The following is a 20,539-nucleotide window of genomic DNA, read 5'->3' as shown; positions in this document are numbered from 1 at the left end:
CTCATATTCCATGTAACAGTTTATATCCAGTAACTTTTGATATAGAAGGTAAGTTTTAAACAGGCCAGTTTAGAAGAACACATAAATCATCTCTAAAGGGCAGATATCAAAGAAAGATGGAAAATAAACAAAGAATTGAAAAACTATTGACCAAGAAATGACTAAGAACAATTTTTTTGTGTAGAAGGAAAAGCAGGAAAAAGAATTTTATATTGTTGCTTGCTAAAATATTATATCAAATTTGCTTTAATTACATGGTAATGCCTCCAGAAACAAGGTAATTATGCAATAACTTTTTATGTTACTGCTCCCACATATCTCTTAATAACTATGTAATTAACTTATCACTACTATACAGTGTGAAGTTTGATATTACTTGTACATAAAGACATTGATGGCTTAAATGAATGAGATGGGTAAAGCAAGTGATAGAGGTAGGGAAATCATAGCATTGTAGTAGTCAGGAATGTCAATGATTATTTAGATCACTGCACCCAGTCCTCAAGGATTAGATAAAGTCGGGGAGAACATGAGATGAATCATTTAATTTTCTTTTATTATTGTTGTTGTGGTAGTGGTGGTGGTACCAGGGATTGAACTCAGGGACAATTAACTATTGACCCACATCCCCAGCCCTATTTTTGTATTTTATTTAGTGACAGGGCCTCATTGAGTTGCTTAGCACCTCGCTGTTGCCAAGGCTGGCTTTGAACTCTCAATCCTCCTGTTTCAGCCTCCTGAGCTGCTAGGGTTATAGGCTTGTGCCACCACACCCACACGAATGAATCATTTAATTTTCTGAAAACAACAAACATACAATAAAGGAGATGAGTTGACCGATGAAGTGAGTTTGGGATTCTAATACATATACTTTTGCAGGCATGGTAGCACATACCTGTAATCCCCACCACTCAGGGGGCCGAGGCAGGAGGATCACAGGTTCACGGCCAACCTGAACAACATAGCAAGACCCTCTGTCAAAATAAAATAAAAAGGGCTGGGGATATAGCTCAGTGGTAAAGCAGCCCTGGGTTCAATCCACAGTACCAAAAAATAAATAAATACACACACACACTTTTAAACAGTCCATTTTGTTTTTGGAAGGTTTTTCTTTTTAAGTAATTATTAAGATGATTTTTTTTAACTGAGTAAACCTTTCTTTTATCTCATTTTACCAACATCTTGAGTTTGTATGTGTGGCTTATGTGGCAAAGATGTACAACACCAGGAACTTCATTGCTGGTGGAAATGCAAAATGGCATAGCTACTTTGGAAGACAGTCTGGCAGTTTTTTACAAAACTAAACATATGGTTACCATATGATCCAGCAATTGTGCTCCTTGGTTGTGCAAATGAGTTGAAAACTTATGTCTACACACAAAAAAACCTGCACACAAATGTTTATATAAGTTTTATTCATAACTGAACAAGACTTGAAAACAACCAAGATGTCCTTCACTAGGTGCATGGATAAGCAAACTGTGGCACATCCAGACAATGAAATATGACTCTGCTGATAAAAAGACATGGAGGAACCTTAAGCTTGTATTCCTAAATGAAAGAAGCTAATCTGAAAAGCTACATGCTGTATAATTCCAACTGTATGATATTCTGGAAAAGGCAAATCTGTGGAGATAGTAAAAAGATCAGTTGTTGCCACGGATGGACAGAAGCTGGGAGTGAGAACGGAGGGAAGTGGGTGGAGCACTGTTAGCAGTGAAACTGTTCTGGGTGATATTTTAATAGTAGATATAGGTGATTTATGCATTGTCAAATCCCATAGAATATTCAACACAAATAATGAACCCAAATATATAGGCATTAATTAATAATAATAATATAGATTCATCAGTTATAACAAATGTACCACACTAATGCAAGATTTTAGTAATAGGGGAATCGGGTTGAGGAGAAGAGAGAGAGGGTTTATGGGAGTCTCTGTGCTTTCTGCTCAGTTTTTGTGTAAACCTACAACTTCTCCAAAAAAAAAAGAAAAGCCCAAATAGAAAAATCTTTGTTCCATTTATCTTACTCTGCCAACATCTTGGTTTTATATGTGTAGTCTGTGTCTCCCAGCTTCATCAGTTACACTCTTCTAAGGTGAGGCTTGTGACCTATGACTAGTGACTTCACAGTTTTTGCTAAAACACATGTTTTCATTAATATTGCATGATAACCACTCTGGCTCTACAAAGTACAGGATCCTTTCTGCATAATTCCCTTAGGAATTCTTTCAGCAATCCTGAAGGAAGCATTGGTCCTTGAGTTTGAACTCCAGGGCACTCAACCTCTGAGCCACATCCCCAGCCCTATTTTGTATTTTATTTAGAGACAGGGTCTCACTGAGTTGCTTAAGGCCTCACCGTTGCTGAGGCTGGCTTTGAACTCACAATCCCCCTTGTCTCAGCCTCCGGAGCCATTGGGATTATAGGCAAGCGCCACCACATCTGGCCAGTCCTTGAGTTTCTACTTCAGGACAGATTTACTTGACATGAAGCTTCTGTAGATTAAAATTTTATTTCAGGGAAAAAAGATTGTTCTAAGGTTCCCTCAGGAACTTTCTAAATTGTCTTCTGTAAAACTGTCTGTATTTCCTAAAGCTAAGAGTAGAATACAGAAAATAGTGAAGATCCTTATGTCCTTGAGGAATTGTCTAAGAAGAGTGACCAATTTTGTTGTACTTATACTGATTTACTTTGTGAAAAGCTCTGTCCCAAGTGGTTACAATTATTAATGAACTCCAAAGGCATGAGTGGAAAACTGTTAGAATAGCTCATCATTTAGCTGAATCTGTTGAAGTTGCTCTTAATAGCCATTTTTCTGTATAGTTAAATGTTCCTATGTTATTTTTAAAATGATGTTTATCAACTTATTATAAAAGTAATATTGCGGGCTGGGGTTTTAGCTCTGTGGTAGAGCGCTTACCTGACATGCGTGAGGCCCTGGGTTCTATCCTCAGCACCACATAAAAATAAGTAAATAAAACTAAAGATATTGTGTCCATCTAAAACTAAAAATAAATATATTTTTAAAAAAGTAATATTGCTTATTACATAATATTGAAAAGATAAAAGCAAACAGAAGAAAATAAAATTACCTCAACTCTGGAATTTATCTTTTGAAACATGGTTTTTAATTTTTACTATTTTGAATAAACATGTTCCTCAAATGTGTTGCATGGATCTGACTAAAGATTAAAAATGGAAGGACAAGGGGCTGGAGTTGAGACTCAGTGGTAGAATACTTGCCTCACATGTGTAAAGCACTAGATTCAATCCTCAGCACTACATAAAAATAAATAAATAAAATAAAGGTATTGTGTCCACCTACAACTAAAAAAAAATTTTAAAGTTGGGATTTGAAATCAACAGACAAGCACTCTTTACTCTCTTTGCAGCTCCTCTGTAAAATCTAAAATCATTTTTAAAAACTATAGGTATGGAATAGATAAGTAATTGGTCATGAAACAAAAATACAACTCTGGAGGAAAATGAAGTTTGATCATTACCAATCACCATACCCCAAAATAATTTCCAGATAAAGAGTAAATTACCATGAATAAACTAAAAGAAAAGACAGGCCAAAATCTACCTGATTTGGAGTTAATGGAAAAAATATTAAAGAAAAGATAAATGTATTTACGTAATAAAAAAGACAAATGGGTTGGGGATGTTGCTTAGTGTGACACTTACCTAGCATGTGTGAGGTCCTGGGTTCCAGCTCCAACACTGCCAAAAAAAATAAAAAGAAAGAGAGAGAGAGAGACAGAGAAAGATGACAAGTCAACATATACAACATATACAGTGGACAAGCTGGGATTGTCTCTTACAATACTGAAAAAAGAGAAATACCCCAGTAGAACAATAGGTAAAGTTGTTATCAGACATTTCATGAAATGGAGAAATACAAATGATCAGTGAGCATATGAATTTAGCAAAAAGTATTCAACCTCTCTCTAATAAAAAAATGACTGTAAATTAAAACACAGTGCTGCCTTTCACCTTTCAAATTATCAAATCAAAAATATTTTTAGGGCTGGGGATGTGGCTCAAGTGGTAACGCACTCACCTAGCGTGGGTGAGGCACTGGGTTCCATTCTCGGCACCACATAAAAATAAAATATATTGTGTCCACCTAGAACTGAAAAATAAATATTAAAAAAATATATATTTTCTTTTAATAGCCAGAGTGCTACTGGGAATATAATTTTTTGAAAAGAAGTCCTGAAATTTTTCAGTTACCCTTAAGTAAATGTATCCTAAGGAAATCAAATATATGCCTTATGATTAATGTCATAAGAATATTCATCAGAGGCTGGGGCCATAGCTCAGTGGGAGAGTGCTTGCCAAGCACATGTAAGGTACTGGGTTTGATCCTTATCCCCACATAAAAATAAGCAACTAAAATAAAAGCATTCTGTACATCTACAACTGTAAAAAAAAAATTTAAATAATATTTATCACAATGATATAGCAATAAAAAATTTTGAAACCACCCAAATGTCCAATAATACGATTAAATAAATGATGCTATAGCCACATTTAAAAACATAGTCTTTGGGCTGTCATTGTGGCTCAGTGGTTGAGCACATGTGAGGCACTGGGTTTGATCCTCAGCATCACATAAAAAATAACTAGTGGCTGAGGCTGTAGCTCAATGGTAAAGTGCTTGCCTCGCATGTGTGAGGCACTGGGTTCAATCCTCAGCACCACATAAAAATAAGTAAAGATACTGTGTGTTCATCTACAACTAAATAAATATTTAAAAAAATAACTAGTTATTGTGTTTGTTTACAACTAAAAATATTTTTAAATAAATAATAAAAGTGTGGTCTTCGAGAATATTTAAAAACATAGGAAAATATTCCTAATATACTTCATTTATTTTTTCATTCTTTTAGTTCTAGAGATTGAACCCAGGTACTACAGCTTTTTATTTTTTCATTTTGAGACAGACTCATGCTAAGTTGCTGAGGCTGGCCTCAAACTTGAGATCTTCCTGCCTTAGGTTCCCAAGTACCTGGAATTACAGGCGTGTGCCACTGTGCCAGGCTTAATATTCTTTTTATTTCATAAATAATGTCTGAAAATTACAGGAAATGCAAAAAAAAGCATATGTGCACATATCTATATATAGCTAAAATGAAAAGTTCCCACCCTAATTCTCTATTTCCCATCTCTGAGTTAGCTTTGGTTACTAGATTCTGTTGTATCCATCCAAAAATACTATGTGCCTGTACAAGTTTGTGTATGTATATATATTCCAGTTTTCATGAAATGACAGTATGCTGTGTTTACTCTTACAAACTGCTGCTTTTTCACTTGCCCTCATGTTGGAGATTGTTTTATATTAGCACATATTGAGCTACCTCATTCTGGTTATATTATTCCATTGATGGAATTAACTGGTCACTATTAAGGTTATTGGGTTCTTTTTTGTTGTTGTTTTGGTTTCACACAAAGCATATAACTTTTATAAGGAGAAATGTGGCAGACATTACCTTAACCAAGTGATCACACATCACTAAAGGATAGGACAAAGCAACAACAGATGCCCCCTGATGGGGCATCCCTGAGAGAGACACAGCATCATTTATGTAATATTCCCATTAAAAATATTAAACCCAAATCTAACCATGAGAACACAGCAGACAGACCACATGGAGCAACACTGCCAAACAACTTACCTACACTCTTCAAATATTAAAATCTTGGTGGACACGATGGTATACACCTATAATAAAAAACTTCGTTCTTCCCCATTTATGATGTTAGTGTGCTTTTTGCTGTTGAATGTAGAATAAACAGTCTTAGAGTCTACTGGGTTTAGTTCCAGTCACCATGAAAACTGTTAGTGAAAGAGATGTATATGGAAAAGAAAGAACTGAGATTTTGGTTTTTTCCTCTTTTTAAGTGACTCCATTAAAGGTTTCATACCCACTAAAAGTATTTCTCAGTTCTCTATATAAGACACTAAGAAAATTCAAGATGTTGCACCTCATGTACTGTAACTATGAAGAATTTAGACTGCTTACATTAGGAAATCCTATGCCTTTTTCCTACACCAGCAGTTCCATCTCTGTGTGATTTGAAGAAATCATCTTGGCACTTCCTCTCTTTACACCATTTGATATTTCAGGCTTCATCTCAGCCACTAGATAGAGCTGAGCAAAAATGGATCACACTCTTTAGCATCAGTAAAGTCTAAATAAAGTCAACCAGTAGACAGTGTGCTGTATCCACTGTTAATGAACAAAGGTTTATTTGGAAAGATTATATCCCAAGATTCAGAGCCTGCCAGTAGTAACCCTAGGAACCAAATTCAGTATCAGCAAGAAGCTCTCACTCACCTTAAGCCTCAATGGCTAGAGAACCTACCATCCATAACCAGCCTAAAGCTGGAAAAAGCCTGAGAGGCCCTGGGATGAGCCCATCTTTAAAAGGATCAGAGGAGAGGAGGAGCCAAAGTAGACCTATGGGGATAACGTGTTCCTTGTGTAATTCCTCCAATTCCTGGTCTCTTGGCTACGTGAAAAGCATACATTCAGATCCTTGCCCTACATTTTCAAGTGACTTACTGATAAGACACAGGCAATGGCACTAGTAAAAAGAGCTCATAAGAGATTTTCATATTGAACACGCATACCAAGTCAGTTATTTGAGATTTTGCTTCTTGGATTTTTGGTAAGTCCAAAATCTTTACTTAAAAAGAGCAAACTGCTTTTTAAAAATTTTAATTCTTCTAGCCATGTTTATCTGCTATAATGTTTATCAAGTACACTTTGAGCCTGAGGCAATGTTTCAGTGATTCAAACATGAATAAACACTTTGTTTACTTGCTAACACAGTTTTTGTAAAGGTTAATACCCTATTATTGTTGGTATTTTTTTCTGAAAAATACATTTTTTGAATAATACCTTAAAATGTAAAGAATTTTTTTAAATAGAGGGAGGGGCAAAATTTAAAAACAATTCCCAGAAAAATTTGTTCTTCAAACATATAAAAAGATATTCCATCTCACTCATAGTCAGAAACACAAATTAAAATTATATTGAACTATTATTTCTAACCCGAGACTGACAAAAGTTCAGAAGCTGGACAATTCATTCTGTTGGTAAGGTTGTGGGGAAATAGGCACTAATGCATTACTAGTGGAAATACAAAATGATTCAACCTCTATGAAAGGGAATTTGGCAATATCTAACAAACACATACACACGTGCGCGCACGCGCGCACACACACTTCCACCTGGTAATTCTTCCTCTGGAAATCTGTCCAAGAACACCCCTAACAACACACAAAGATATAATCAAATGGTGACACTACTTATAATTACAAAACATTAGAGACTGTATAAATCTCCACACATAGGAAATTGATTGAATAAACAGTGTCTCCACATACTGAAATACTATGCAGCTGGGAAAAAGAAAGGAGGAGTCAAGGAGGTAGCTCAGTCCTAGAGCATTTAGCCTAGAATATGTGAGGCCCTGAGTTGAATCCCTAGCACAGCTAAATGAAAAAGGAAAAGATCTCACTGGGTGCGGTGGCACCTGCCTATAATCCCAGCAGCTCTGGAGGCTGAGTAGGAGGATCGCAAGTTCAAAGCCAGCCTCAGCAACAATGAGGTGCTTAGCAACTCAGTGTGACCCTGTCTCTAAATAAAATACAAAACAGGGCCAGTGATGTGGCTCGGTGGATGAGTGCCCCTGAGTTCAATCCCCAGTACCAAAAAAAAAAAAGAAAGAAAAAAAAAAGATCTCTATGGATTGATGTGAAATGATTTCCAGGAGATATTTTTAAATGAAAAAATCAAAGTTCAAAAGAGTCTGTATAGTGTGGTACCTCCTCCTGTGATTGTTGGTAAGCAGAAATATTTGTGCTTCCCTTTACCAGAGGACTTCAGGAGAAAAAAATCAGGAGACAGTGAAGTTGGTTACTCACAGACAGGAGAGCACAGGGTAAAAGAGTGACATCTCCCCACATATATCTTTTATAGAACTTTTATTTTTAGAAACATGTTAATGTTCTACTTATTTTTAAAAGAACTAAAAACTCAAAAAGGAAAAGATAATACTGAAAACAAACTATTAACAGGTGAGCTTAACTTTTTTTCCAATCTTTTAAGTAGAATAAGCCCCCCAAAAGGGGGTAAAAAAGAGAATTACTTTAAGTAACATACTGAACATAGTATCTGACTACGTGGGAGAAAAGCAAACCAGTCCTGAATCCTTTTTAGTAGGTTTGAGTTTTTTATAGTTAGGGATGAAATGATTAGGGCAGGAGAGGGGAGCACTACTAGCAATTTAACCCAAGAGAGGTCCACCATTCCACCTGGCCCTTTTTTACATTATTTTGAAACAGCATCTCCATAAATTGCTGTTGAGAGCCACAGCTGAAGGGGCCCCAGCAAACTTCCAGCTGCCAGCTGATGATTGGCTGACAGCGCCCCCAGCAACTTCCAGCTGATTGGCTCCTCTGGTGATGCTCATTGGGCTGTTTCCCCGCCCTTTCAGACTAGGAAGCTGCTCATTGGGGGACTTTTTTTGGCTCTGCCCACACGACCCAGCCAATTGGCCTCAAGAGCAGAAGGAGTGGGGGAGGTGGAGAGGCTTGTGAGAAGTCGGTGGTGGCAGTTGGGCTCTGAGGGTTTTTCCTGAGGAGCTGTGTGGTGCAGTTTGTGGTTCTAAAAATAAAGTTCGTTTCTTTTGACAAGTGGCTCCTGAATTGTGCCCAGCCAGACTGTGGCAAATTGTCCAGGTGGGCCTCGAACTCATGACCCTCCTGCCTCAGCCTCCCAATAGCTAGAGTTATAGGAATACACCAGTGCTCCTGGCCTAGAAACAAAATGATTCTGAAGCTATTTCACATGTATTACAAAATTGAGTAAATAAATGGGTTGATATTCTTGGGAGCTAGGGTTCTGACTGTAGAAGAAAGAATATACCTGGAATAGGGAAAAGGGTGGGGGAAGAGACCTGTGGAGATAAGAATTGGTGTCAACTCAATTTGCAAAATTTGTCAGTATACACATATGTATGCACACATATTTATGGGTTTAAGTGTATACCTGTATGCATGCTTCCTAGGTCTGTTTGCTAGCATAGTGTAGCACTAAAAGCCCAGTTGCCACCTAGATCTTATTCTCTAATCCCATTCCTTGCTAAAAGGAAACAGATATCCTTGGAGAAAAGGCCGATTCCAGAGTATACCTGAGCCCAGAACATTATACCAGATAATAAGGAAATGCCCAAAAATATAGGCAGGTCCAAGGGTACAAGGGACTCCCATTAGCAAAAAGTGGAACATTTTTAGTACTCAGGGGCTGTGAAGAATTACAAACCACTATTTTTTAAAAATCTGTACATGAGGGGCTGGACTGTGGCTCGGCAGTAGAGTACTCACTAGCACGTGCAAGGCCCTGGTTTCAATCCTCAGCACCACATATAAAATAAATAAAATAAAGGGATTGTGTCCAACTACAACTAAAAAAATAAAATACTTTAAAAAAATCTGTACAACATAGAGGCACATACCTAATTATGTATTTAGCTTGGTCATGATGTTTAGGTTTTAATGCATTTAATATTAATAAAGATATTTTATTTTAAATTACTTGTTAAGAAATTGTCCATAATAAACATACTGAAATGAAACTTATTGTAGGAAAAAAAAAAACTCTGTGTATTTCTTTAAAATATTTATTTATTTTTTAGTTGTAGTTGCACACAATACCTCTATTTATATGTGGTGCTGAGGATTGAACCCAGGACCTCGCACATGTTAGGCGAGCGCTCTACCACTGAGCCACAACCCCAGCCCCAACTGTGTGTATTTTTTAAAATATTTTTTTAGTTGTTGGCAGACCTTATTTTATTTATTTATTTATTTATTTATTTATTTATTTATACAGTTAGAGAATCGAACCCAGAGCCTCACACATGCCAGGCAAACGCTCTACCACTGAGCCACAGCCCCAGCCCCTGTGTGTATTTGTTAATGCAGGGCTGGGGGTCAAACCCAGGGCCTAGTTCATACTAGGAAAACACTCTACCAATGAGTTTTATCCCCAGCCCTGCATCTTTACTTACAATAAATAGATTCTTAAAATAATAGATGGAACAAAAGGATAATTTCTTGCTTACAGTAAAATGCCAAGGGCTAACTTTGGTAAATGCAAATGATGTGCTGGAATGGGAAAATCATCACAATTTGAGTTGCTTCAGTTAAGAATCTTGAATGGAATCAGGAATTGGGCATGGTGGTGCACACCTGTAATTCCAGTTACTCAAGAGGGTGAGGGAGGAGTATCCCAAGTTTATCTTGGGCAACTTAAAGAGACCCTGTCTCAAAAAGGGCTAGGGATATAGCTCAGTGGTAGAGTACTTGCCCAACTTGAACAAGGCCCTGAGTTCTATTCCTGGTATCACCCAAAAAATAAATAAATAAATAAATAAGATATTAAATCTACAGCTGAGATGAGGACTTGTGTCATGTGTAGTGCTAGGGATTGAGCCTTGCACATGGCATGAGCGCTGCCCCAGGAATAGACACTTTATTTATTTGTTTGTTTGTTTATTTATTTTATTTGTTCTAATCAGTTATGCTATACATGACAACAAAATGCTTTTTGATTCATTGTACACAAATGGAACACATTTTTTCATTTCTCTGGTTGTAGGGTCACACCTACAAAGTAGGGTCACATCATTTGTGCAATCATACATGTACCTAGGATAATGATGCCCATTTCAGTCCACCAATCTTTCCTATCCCCATGCCCCCTTCCTCTCCTCCATCCTCTTTGGCCAATCCAAAGTTCCTTTACTCATCCCATGCCCCTGCCCCATTATGGATTAGCATCCACTCATCAGAGAAAACAGGAATGGACACTTTAGATGAGGAACAGAGTCATAAACTGTTTGTTAGATGCAAAGGGAAAAAAAATATATACATATAATGGAGAAATAGAACAGCATCTTGATCAGGTGGTCAAATTAATTACACCAGTGAACAGCAGATGGAATAATGTGCCTCTCAGTATCATGTCCTGAGAAGGACACAAAATAATGTATGCAGTAATCTAGCTAATAATGCATAAATATCAGACAAACTCAAAATTAGAATGACGTTATTAAAAAGGGGGTAGGAAATGACTATTCTTCAAAAACGTCCATGTCACATAGGTCAAAGAAAGACTGAGGAAATGTTCCACATTAAAGAAGACTAAAAGGACATAGAGCTAAATTCTAAACCAGGTTTCATTTTTCCAATGAGAAAATACTATAAAGGACATTATTGGGTAATTGACAAAGTTAGAATATGAACAATAGATTACTGAAGTTGATAACTAGACTGTGGCTATATAAGATTATATCCCATTCTCAGAAGAGCACATCAAAGAATTTTGAGATAAAAAGCCATGTTAATGCAGCTCACTCTCAAATAGTTGAGGAAAAATTCATAAGAGAACACATGCAAATGGAGCAAAACTTAAGCACATCTGAGTGAAGGCTATGAAGGTGCTTTTTTATTTTTATTCCATAATATAGTATACATAGTATAATATACTAATTTTATTTTTATTTATTTTGTCTGAATTTAAGATTCTTTATTTGGGGGGTGGGGTACCAGGGATTGAATTCAGGGGCACTCAATCACTGAGCCACATCCCCCAGCCCTATTTTATATTTTATTTAGAGACAGGGGCTTACTGAGTTGCTTAGCACCTCATAGCACCTCACTTTTGCTGAGGCTGTCTTTGGACTCAGGATTTTTCTGCCTCAGCCTCCCAAGCTACTAGAATTACAGGTATGCATCATCATGCCTGGCAAGATTCTTAACAAATATATATATTTTTTTTTAAATGCACTTTGGGGCTGGGATTGTGGCTCAGAGGTAGAGCACTTGCCTAGCACGTGCGAGGCCCTGGGTTCAATCCTCAGCACCACATAAAAATAAATAGATAAAGGAAAGATATTATATCCAACTACAACTAAAAAATAAATACTTTATTAAAATTTTTTAAATGCACTTTGGGTAGGCTAATAATTAAAAATCTAAACTTAAAATTATATTGGAGGGCTGGGGTTGTAGCACAGTGGTAGAGCTTTTGTCTAGCATGTTGAGGCACTGGGTTCGATTCTCAGCACCACATATAAATAAATAAAGGTCTATCAACAACTAATAAATTATTTTTTAATAAATTATATTAGAAATATTGGGCTAAATGAAAAAAGCTAGACATTAAATGACAGGTATTGTATGATCTCTTATTTGAGTTACCTAGAACAGGCAAATTCTCAGAGACAGAAAGTAAAACCGCAGTTCCCAGGGACTGAGGTGAAGAGGAAGGGGGAGTTTATTGTGTAATGGGTACTGAATTTCTGTGAAGGTGATGAAAAAGTCCTGAAAATAGGTGCAGGTGATAGTTGCACAGCATTTTAAATGCTCTTAAGACTACTGAGTTGTACTTTTAAAAACTGTTAAAATAGTAAATAGTATGTTGCATATGTTTTACTCAGTGAAGTATCTTGGAGATGTTTGCTTATTCATATTATAAAAGATTCCCTACAGTTTTTTCATTACAAGTTCCCTTTTGTTTAAATAACTTTAAACAACTTTTTAGATTCGTATCAGCTACTTTTTGAAGGTTCTACTTATAGTTGGTCATGTTTTATCTTTAGTTCATCTTAGTTGGTTTTTAAAAATAGATTATTAGAAAGGTGATATTCACCTGGGGCGAAGTCTTAGCTTTCTTCAATATTCCGGTTTTCCACTTGTTAAAGCAACTGACTCTGTGGAGTACCTCATTTCATTCATCAGCCCACCCTTCACTTAGAAAGATGATGCTGGTACTTATCCTTCACAAAAATATTCCATAAACATAAGCTTTTCTTTTTCTCACAAAGACCAGAGCAGGAGGAATGAGGAAAACAGATGTTGCTTATAAGGCCTCTAATAGACGTGTTTCCATTGTAAGCTGATCTGACTCTGAATTTGGCGTCAGCTCCATTCACTGTGTGGGCTGAGCATTTTAGTCTCACAGTTTGGCAGAAAGTTAATATTGACCTTTGACTATTACCTGAAAACTCAATGATAAAAATACTCTTGCTAAACCTCTAGAGAGAGTGATCTCACACATAATGTAAGCACATGTCTTCAAAATACGTCACTCTGTTAACCAAATTAATTTTATTCTTTAATTGGAAATATTTATTTTATCAAATACAGAGCATTCCCCAAATCTAACTGGGAAAAGTCTGTGTGGTCAGAATGGTAGAAGAGGAACAACATAAATCTCTTGCAGTGCTCTCCACAGGTCATTATACCACAGCTTCTCTTCTCAATTAACCTTCACCCCCCAGGCTGCCCAGGGCCTAAGGGAAGGCCGAGAAGTCTGGCCACAGAACAGTTTCTCATTATCATCTGTTCTTCTGAGTATTTAAGCACTGCTGCAGCAGCTCAAGTTTCCCCTAAGGGGAAAGAAGCCCAGATTTTTCTGTTCTTGACCTATCTTATTTGTAACTACACTTTTTAATTTTTTTTAAGTTTCATTACAGTATAATTGGCATACAATAAACTACCCATATTTAAAATGTACAATTTTATAAATGTTGACATGTATATTCCCATGAAACCATCACTATGGGCATATCCACTATGCCCCTAACCTTTTATAATCCTGCCTTCCTGCCCCTTCTCATCCATTTGAATTATTTCCATTTGGGGGTTATTACAAATAAAAAGCATCTGGGAATATTCATTTACAAGTCTTTTTGTAGATATGTGCTTTCATTTACCTTGGGTAAATACCTAGAAATAGATTGACTGGTCATATGGTAGCTATGATTAACTTTTTAAGAACTGACAAATAGCTTTCCAAACTGGTCTTAACATTTTACATTCCCACAACAAGTGTATGAGAGTTCCAACCCATCCCACACCCTTTCCAGCACTTGGTATGATCAGCCCTTCTTTAGTTTTGTTTTACAGTGCTGTGGATCAAATCCAGGGCCTCAGACATGCTGGGCAAGCACCCTACCACTAAGATACATTTCCAGACTTTTTTTGAGACCACTCCCCAAGTAGCTGGTAAATAGCTGAACCTAGTTAGTCTTTTTAATTTTACCCATTCTAATGGTTATGTGGTGGTATCTAATTGTAATTTTAATGTGCATTTTTTAATGAATAATGATGTTGAACATCACATGATTATTTAGCATCTGTTCAATATTTTGGCCCATTTTTTTTAATTGAGTTGTTTCTTGTTACTAAGGTGCAAAATTGTTTGCTTTTGAGGAAGTCCAAATTGCTATGTCCTCTATAAAAATTTACACTTTCTATAACTTACTAAGTTATCTTTAGAAAACCCAAGGTACATGCCTATAATCCCAAAGATTCAGGAGACTGAATCAGAAGGATCTGAAGTTTGAGGCCTGGCTCAACAACTTAATGAAACTCTGTCTCAAAATAAAAAATCAGAAAGGCTGGAGTTGTAACTAAGTGGTAAAGTGCCCCTGAATTCAATCACTAATACAAGAAAAGAAAAGAAGCTAAGCTTTTCTTTGATGTATTTCTCTCAATGTCTCATAGGTTTATCTCTCACAATTTAAGCCTATGATTCATTCCAACAGAATTTTTATAAATGTCATAGGTAAAAGTTGAAGTGGTTTTCTTTTTTCACATATGGCAGTCTTATGTAATTTATTTAAAAGACTATTCTTTCCTCATTAAGTTTCCTTTCCTCATTAAGTTGCTTTGGCACTGTTGTCAAAAAGGAATTGGTTTTGTCACGCACCATGGCACATGCCTTATTCCCAATGACATGGGAGGCTGAGGCAGGAGGATTCCAAGTTCATAAGCCAGCTTCAGCAACTTAGCAAGACCCTCAGCAATTTAGTAAGACCCTGTCTAAAAATAGAAAATTAAAAGGGTTGGAAATGTTGCTCAGTGATAAAATGCCCGTCAGTACAAAAAGAAAAGAAAAAAAGCAATCAGTCTTATAGAAGTAGGTTTATTTCTGTGCTCTGTTCATTCTATTAATCTATATGTCTACCTTTATGCAAATATTGTAGTGTCTTGATTATCATAGTTTTGAAAACACGTAATGTAAGTCTTCTGATTTTGTTCTTCATTTTCTAAGTTCTGTTTTGACTAATTTAAGTCCTTTGAATTTTCATATAAATTTTATAAGCAGCTTATTAATTCCTGTAAGACAACCTACTAGCTGGGTATGGCAGTACATGGCTATAGAACCAGCAACTCTGGAGACTGAGGCAAGAGGATTGCAGGTTTAAGGGCAGCCATGGCAATTTAGGGAGACCCTGTCTAAAAGTGAAAAATAAAAAGGGCTGGAAATGTAGTACAGTGGAAAGGTGCCCCTGGCTTCAATGCTCAGCACCACAAAAAAAGGAAAAGAAAAGAAAAAGCCTGCTAGAATTTTGATTGGTATCTCACATTGGATCAATAAAAATTTCTTCAGACCTGATAAAGATATTGAATCTTCTGACCTATGAGCACTTTATATCTGTCCATTTATTTAGGTTCTTTTTTTTTTTTTATTGTCCTTAGAACTGTTTTGTTATTTTCAGTGTGCAGGTCTTGTATGACTTTATCAGGCAAATTTGATGCTGTGGGAAAACAGTAATTAACATGAATTTCAAATTGTTCATTGCTAGTATATGTAATTACAACACATATATATGCATACATATATTACCAACATAGATATTCAATTGATTTTTTTTTTTAAGAAAGAGGGAGAGAGAATTTTTTTTAATACTCATTTTTTAGTTATCGGCGGACACAACATCTTTGTTTTGTATGTGGTGCTGGGGATCGAACCCGGGGCGGCACGCATGCCAGGCGAACGCACTACCGCTTGAGCCACATCCCCAGCCCTTCAATTGATTTTTATATACAGATTTTATATCCTGCAATTTTACTAAATTCACGCAGTAGTTCTAAGGTTTTTTTTGTTTGTTTGTTTGTTTTTAGGTTCCATAGGATTTTCAAACTAGGGTTTCTCGTCATTGACATTATTGACAATGTAGGATGTTTGGTATTATCCCTGGCCTAGATAGACATAACACCTCCTAATCTAGCTATAACAACTAAAATGTCTCCAGACGTGGCCAAATATCTCCTCAGGGTCAAAATCTCCCACTTTGGAGAACCATAGGCATAAACAATCATGACATCTGCAAACAGTGACAGTTTTACTTCTGTTCTTAATGTTTTGTTTTGTTTTGTTTTTCTTTCAATACTAGATATTGATTCCAGAGGCACTCCACCACTGAGCTACATGTTCAGCCCTTTTTAATTTTGAGACAGGGGCTTGTTAAGCTGCTTAGACTGACCTGGAACTTGTGATCCTCCTTCTTCAGCTTTAAGTAGTGTTCTTAATGGGGAAATATTCCATCATTTACTAAGAAATATATTACCACACAGTGGTACACACCTGTAATCTCAGCAATTCAGCAGACTGAAGCAGGAAGATTGCAAGTTCAAGGGCAGTCTCAGCAATTTAGTGAGACCCTGTCTTAAACTAAAAAATAAAAAGGACTGGCATTGTGGCTCAGTGGTAAAGCATGCCAGGGTTCAATGCCCATAACCATCCCCCTGTCAAAAATAAAAATAAAAGAGAGAGAGAGAGAGATTAACAGTTAAGTTTTCATAAGTGCTTTTTATCAGGATGAGGATATTCCCTTCTGTTTGTGTTTTGCCCAAAGTTTTTATTAGAAATAGATGTTGGAAGTTGTCAAATGCTTTTTCTGCTTCTATTAAGATGACCTTCTAAGGACTTCTTATTTAATCTGATAAATTATGTTGATTTTTAAATATTAAACCAACCTTGCATTCCTAAAATAACCTCTACTTATCATGATTTGCTAAATTTTTAAAATATTGTTATATTTGATTTTCTAAAATTTTCTGTAGAATGTTTGTAACTATATTCATAAGGAGTATTGGTCTATAGTTTTCTGATTTGGGTACTAGAGTAATGATGGCCTTAAAAAATGAACTGGGTAGTATTTCTTTCCTTCCTCTCCACCACCAAACACACACACACACACACACACACACACACACACAGTTTTCTAAAGAGTTTGTGTATCATTGGCATTATTTTTCTTAAATGTTGAGTAGAATTCAGCAATATCCTCTGGACCTGAAATTTTCTTTTAAAAAAAAAACAGGGAGAGAGAGAGAGAATTTTAATATTTTTTTTTTGTTTTCGGCGGACACAACATCTTTGTTTGTATGTGGTCCTGAGGATTGAACCCGGGCCGCACGCATGCCAGGCAAGCACGCTACCACTTAAGCCACATCCCCAGCCCTGAAATTTTCTTTATAGGATGCTTTTTACTATACAATGAATATATTTCATAGATACAGGACTATTCAAGTTATATAAATTAGTTTTGATTGTTTGTATCTTTCAAGAAATTTGTCCTGTTCACCTGACTTCTCAACTTTTGGGGCTTAAGTTGTTAATTATGTTTCCTATTTATCCTGTTAATAAATATAGACTCTGTATTGTACCTGTGTCATCCCTAAAACTGGTATGTGTGTTTTTCCTCTCCCTCATCAATCTGCCTAGAGATTTGTCCATGTGGGCCTAGTTGCACTCCCAGTTCCACATCTGTCGGGATCTGCCTAGGTCGTCCCTCCTTATGTTTTGGCCTAGTAATTCTAGGCAGTTTTGTTACTCATCTTTTGGTTGGTATGACCAAAATACCTGACAAGAAGGACTTAGCGGGCTGTGGACATAACTCAGTTGGTAGAGTGCTTGCCTCACATGTACAAGGCCTTCAGTTTGATCCCCAGCACCACAAAAAAAAAAAAAAAAAAAAAAAGAGAGGGAGAGAGGAGGAGAGATTTATTTTGTCACACAGCAGAGGAAAATTTCTCAGTTTATGGCAGCCAAGAAGCAGGTATCGAGAGAAAAAAGGGACCAGGACAAGATAAACCGTTCCAGGGCATATATGCCCCAGTGACTTACATCCTAGATCCCACCTCCCAGTAGTTCATTCAGCTACTCATTGGAAGAATTTACCTCATCAGTGGATGAGATCAGAGTCTTCATGATCCAATTATTTCCTAAACAACCACCTCTGAACCTTGCTGCACTGGGGACCAAACATTTTACCTTGTTTGGACTCCTCTTTCATGAATCCTCTGTGGCTGATGTCCAGTATTTGAACAACTTTTTTTTAAATATTTCTTTGTCATTTCTGGAGAAAGAGTAAATCTGGTTCCTTTATTCCATCTTGATCAGAAGCAGAGTCCTCAATGCTATTTTCTACTTTATTGTAATTTAATGTCAAGCTGGTCCTTAGTGCTTGACTACAGAATTTATTTCACTGCTATTTCTGGGAATGAAAGGGAGATATAAGTTACTTCATAACTTTTCATCTCAGAACCATATTTGGAAAGATATCCAGATAATAGAATTTTCTCCAAATACCAATAGTAGACTAATAATAACAACTATACAGAGGAAAGGGGAGAGAGCTACTCAATTATCAGTGATAAAGACCCCATGTAACACTATTTAGCCACTAATTTAAAAAAAAAATTTTTTTTTGTAGTTGTAGATGAACAGAATGCCTTTATTTTATTTGTTTATTTTTATGTGGTGCTGAGAATCGAACCCAGTGCTTCACATGTGGTAGGCAATTGTTCTTGCCACTGAGCTACAGCCCCTAGCTACTAATTTTTTTAAACCTTTTAATCCCAAAGTAAAGAAAAGTATGGTAGTTTTAGCTTAGAAAGACCAGATTGATTTGATGGCAAGCTGTCGTGCCCCCAACTTGAGTTCTTCAGGAGAAATATTAGGGGAAGATAATATGTTTAGGGAGAGATCTCTAATCCTTGGAGGCCTATGACTTACTTCCAAGGCTGAAGTGAGGTCTAGTGCTCACACCGTACTTGTTCTGACCCACTGACATTTCTGATGCTGTTATGTAATACTCATATTCCTCCTTTTTGTCTGTGTTATAGGTTTTCTGTCTCAGCTGGTCTGTGATAAACCTCTGACTGAATGCATCCGTGCCGGCCACTATGCAGCAAATGTCATAATTAGGCGAACCGGCTGCACCTTTCCTGAGAAGCCAGATTTCCACTGATGGAAGAGCAGATAACCTAGGCCCAGGAGTACAGACACTGCCCTGATTGCTTCCTGAGAATTCCCACATTAATAAAGAAGAAAATTATCTGCTATCTTTCCTACTATAATAACATTCATTCTTAATTTAGAGGGCACAGTAATGCTTGCAGAATATTTAGTCTCTCAACAACCTGAAAAAAAAAAAAAAACTGTTTATTTCCTTAGTTTGTTAATGCCTCTTAAATGTCAGTTCAATTGGAATATAACATTTCAGTAGAAATTTTTATTTCATGTTCAATTACTTTGTAAATTCATGTGTGTGCAGTAAATTGATCCATTTCTGCTTTGAATGCAGATACAATTTAATATAATAGATTTTTTAAAAGAAATTAATCCTAACACATCAATCTTTAGCTTTTTATATAAACATATTTAATTTAGGATTGTGTAAGTGGCACATACACAGATAAATGTACCACATATATACATGATAAATGGTCAGATAAGGTACAGAAATATTTATCTTGCCAAATTATTTAAAATGTCTCTTCAGTGTGTACTCAAACGTATAATGAACTTTGGATAACTGAATAAATTGCCAAATTTTAAGTTGTATTACAATATTCAAAGTATGACCTTATGCTTACTTATGGTACTCTGTAATTTGATACAAATAAAAACTTGTCATATAGGAATTTTTTTTCTGTCTTTGCCCTATGCTCAATAAAATTAAGGAAGAAAAATTATTACTTAGTAGTAGCCCTGAAGTGAGATCTCATTTGTTGATATGGTCAGAAAGAAAGTATATAATATGTAGGAAAATAATGGTATTGAGCCAGACACAGGGTGCATGCTTGTAATCCCAGCTATCTGGGAGGCTGAGACAGAAGGATGAAAGTATGAGGCCAACCTGGGCAATGTAGCGAGACCCTGTCTCAAAATAAAAAGAGCTGGGTATAATGCTAAGCGATACAGCACCCCTGGGTTCAATCCCCAGTACCTCAAAGAAAAACAGAAAGAAAGATAATAGTATTGAATAAGCAGAAGAAATGACCAGCAAACTTGAAGACATGTTAATTGAAATTATCCAATCTGAAGAACAGATAAGAATGGATACAAATGAATAGAGCCTGAAAGACTCAAGGGACTCCATCAAGCATCAATAGCATGCTAATCACAGGAATTTGAAGTACTAGGAAAGAAGAGAAGAAAAAGGAGCAAAAAGAATAGTTGATAAAATAATGGCTGAAAACTTCCCAATTTTGTTGATAAACATTAATATACACATCCAATAAGGATCAACAAATTCCAAATTTGATAAACTCAGAGATCCACTTTGAAGCACAGCATGTCAAAAACACAAAGGAAAAGCCAGATGCAGTGACACACATGTATAACCCCAGCAACTCGGAAAGCTGAGGCAGG

General features: G+C 36.4%; 1 protein-coding gene and 1 non-coding gene across 3 annotated transcripts in view; one reads left to right on the top strand and one right to left on the bottom strand.

Annotated features, from left to right (window-relative positions):
* The window catches only part of Adk (adenosine kinase), a 491,572-nt gene extending 471,712 nt beyond the window's left edge, over positions 1-19,860 (top strand). For both annotated transcript variants that reach the window (XM_027931411.3, XM_027931412.3), the window contains exon 11: positions 19,009-19,860. In XM_027931411.3, coding sequence (XP_027787212.1) covers positions 19,009-19,133 — 125 coding nt within the window. In that variant the 3' untranslated portion in view covers positions 19,134-19,860. The remainder of the gene's footprint in view (positions 1-19,008) is intronic.
* Positions 9,746-9,818, bottom strand: Trnav-aac (transfer RNA valine (anticodon AAC)). Its single transcript has one exon. It is a non-coding gene; the product is annotated as a tRNA-Val (tRNA).
* Positions 19,861-20,539: the final 679 nt, after the last annotated feature.

The sequence above is a fragment of the Marmota flaviventris genome, chromosome 4 (genome assembly GCF_047511675.1).
Source record: "Marmota flaviventris isolate mMarFla1 chromosome 4, mMarFla1.hap1, whole genome shotgun sequence".
NCBI classification, from domain to species: Eukaryota; Metazoa; Chordata; class Mammalia; order Rodentia; family Sciuridae; genus Marmota; species Marmota flaviventris.
Note: the sequence above shows the minus strand (reverse complement) of the source record. Positions and strands in the feature narration are given on the sequence as shown.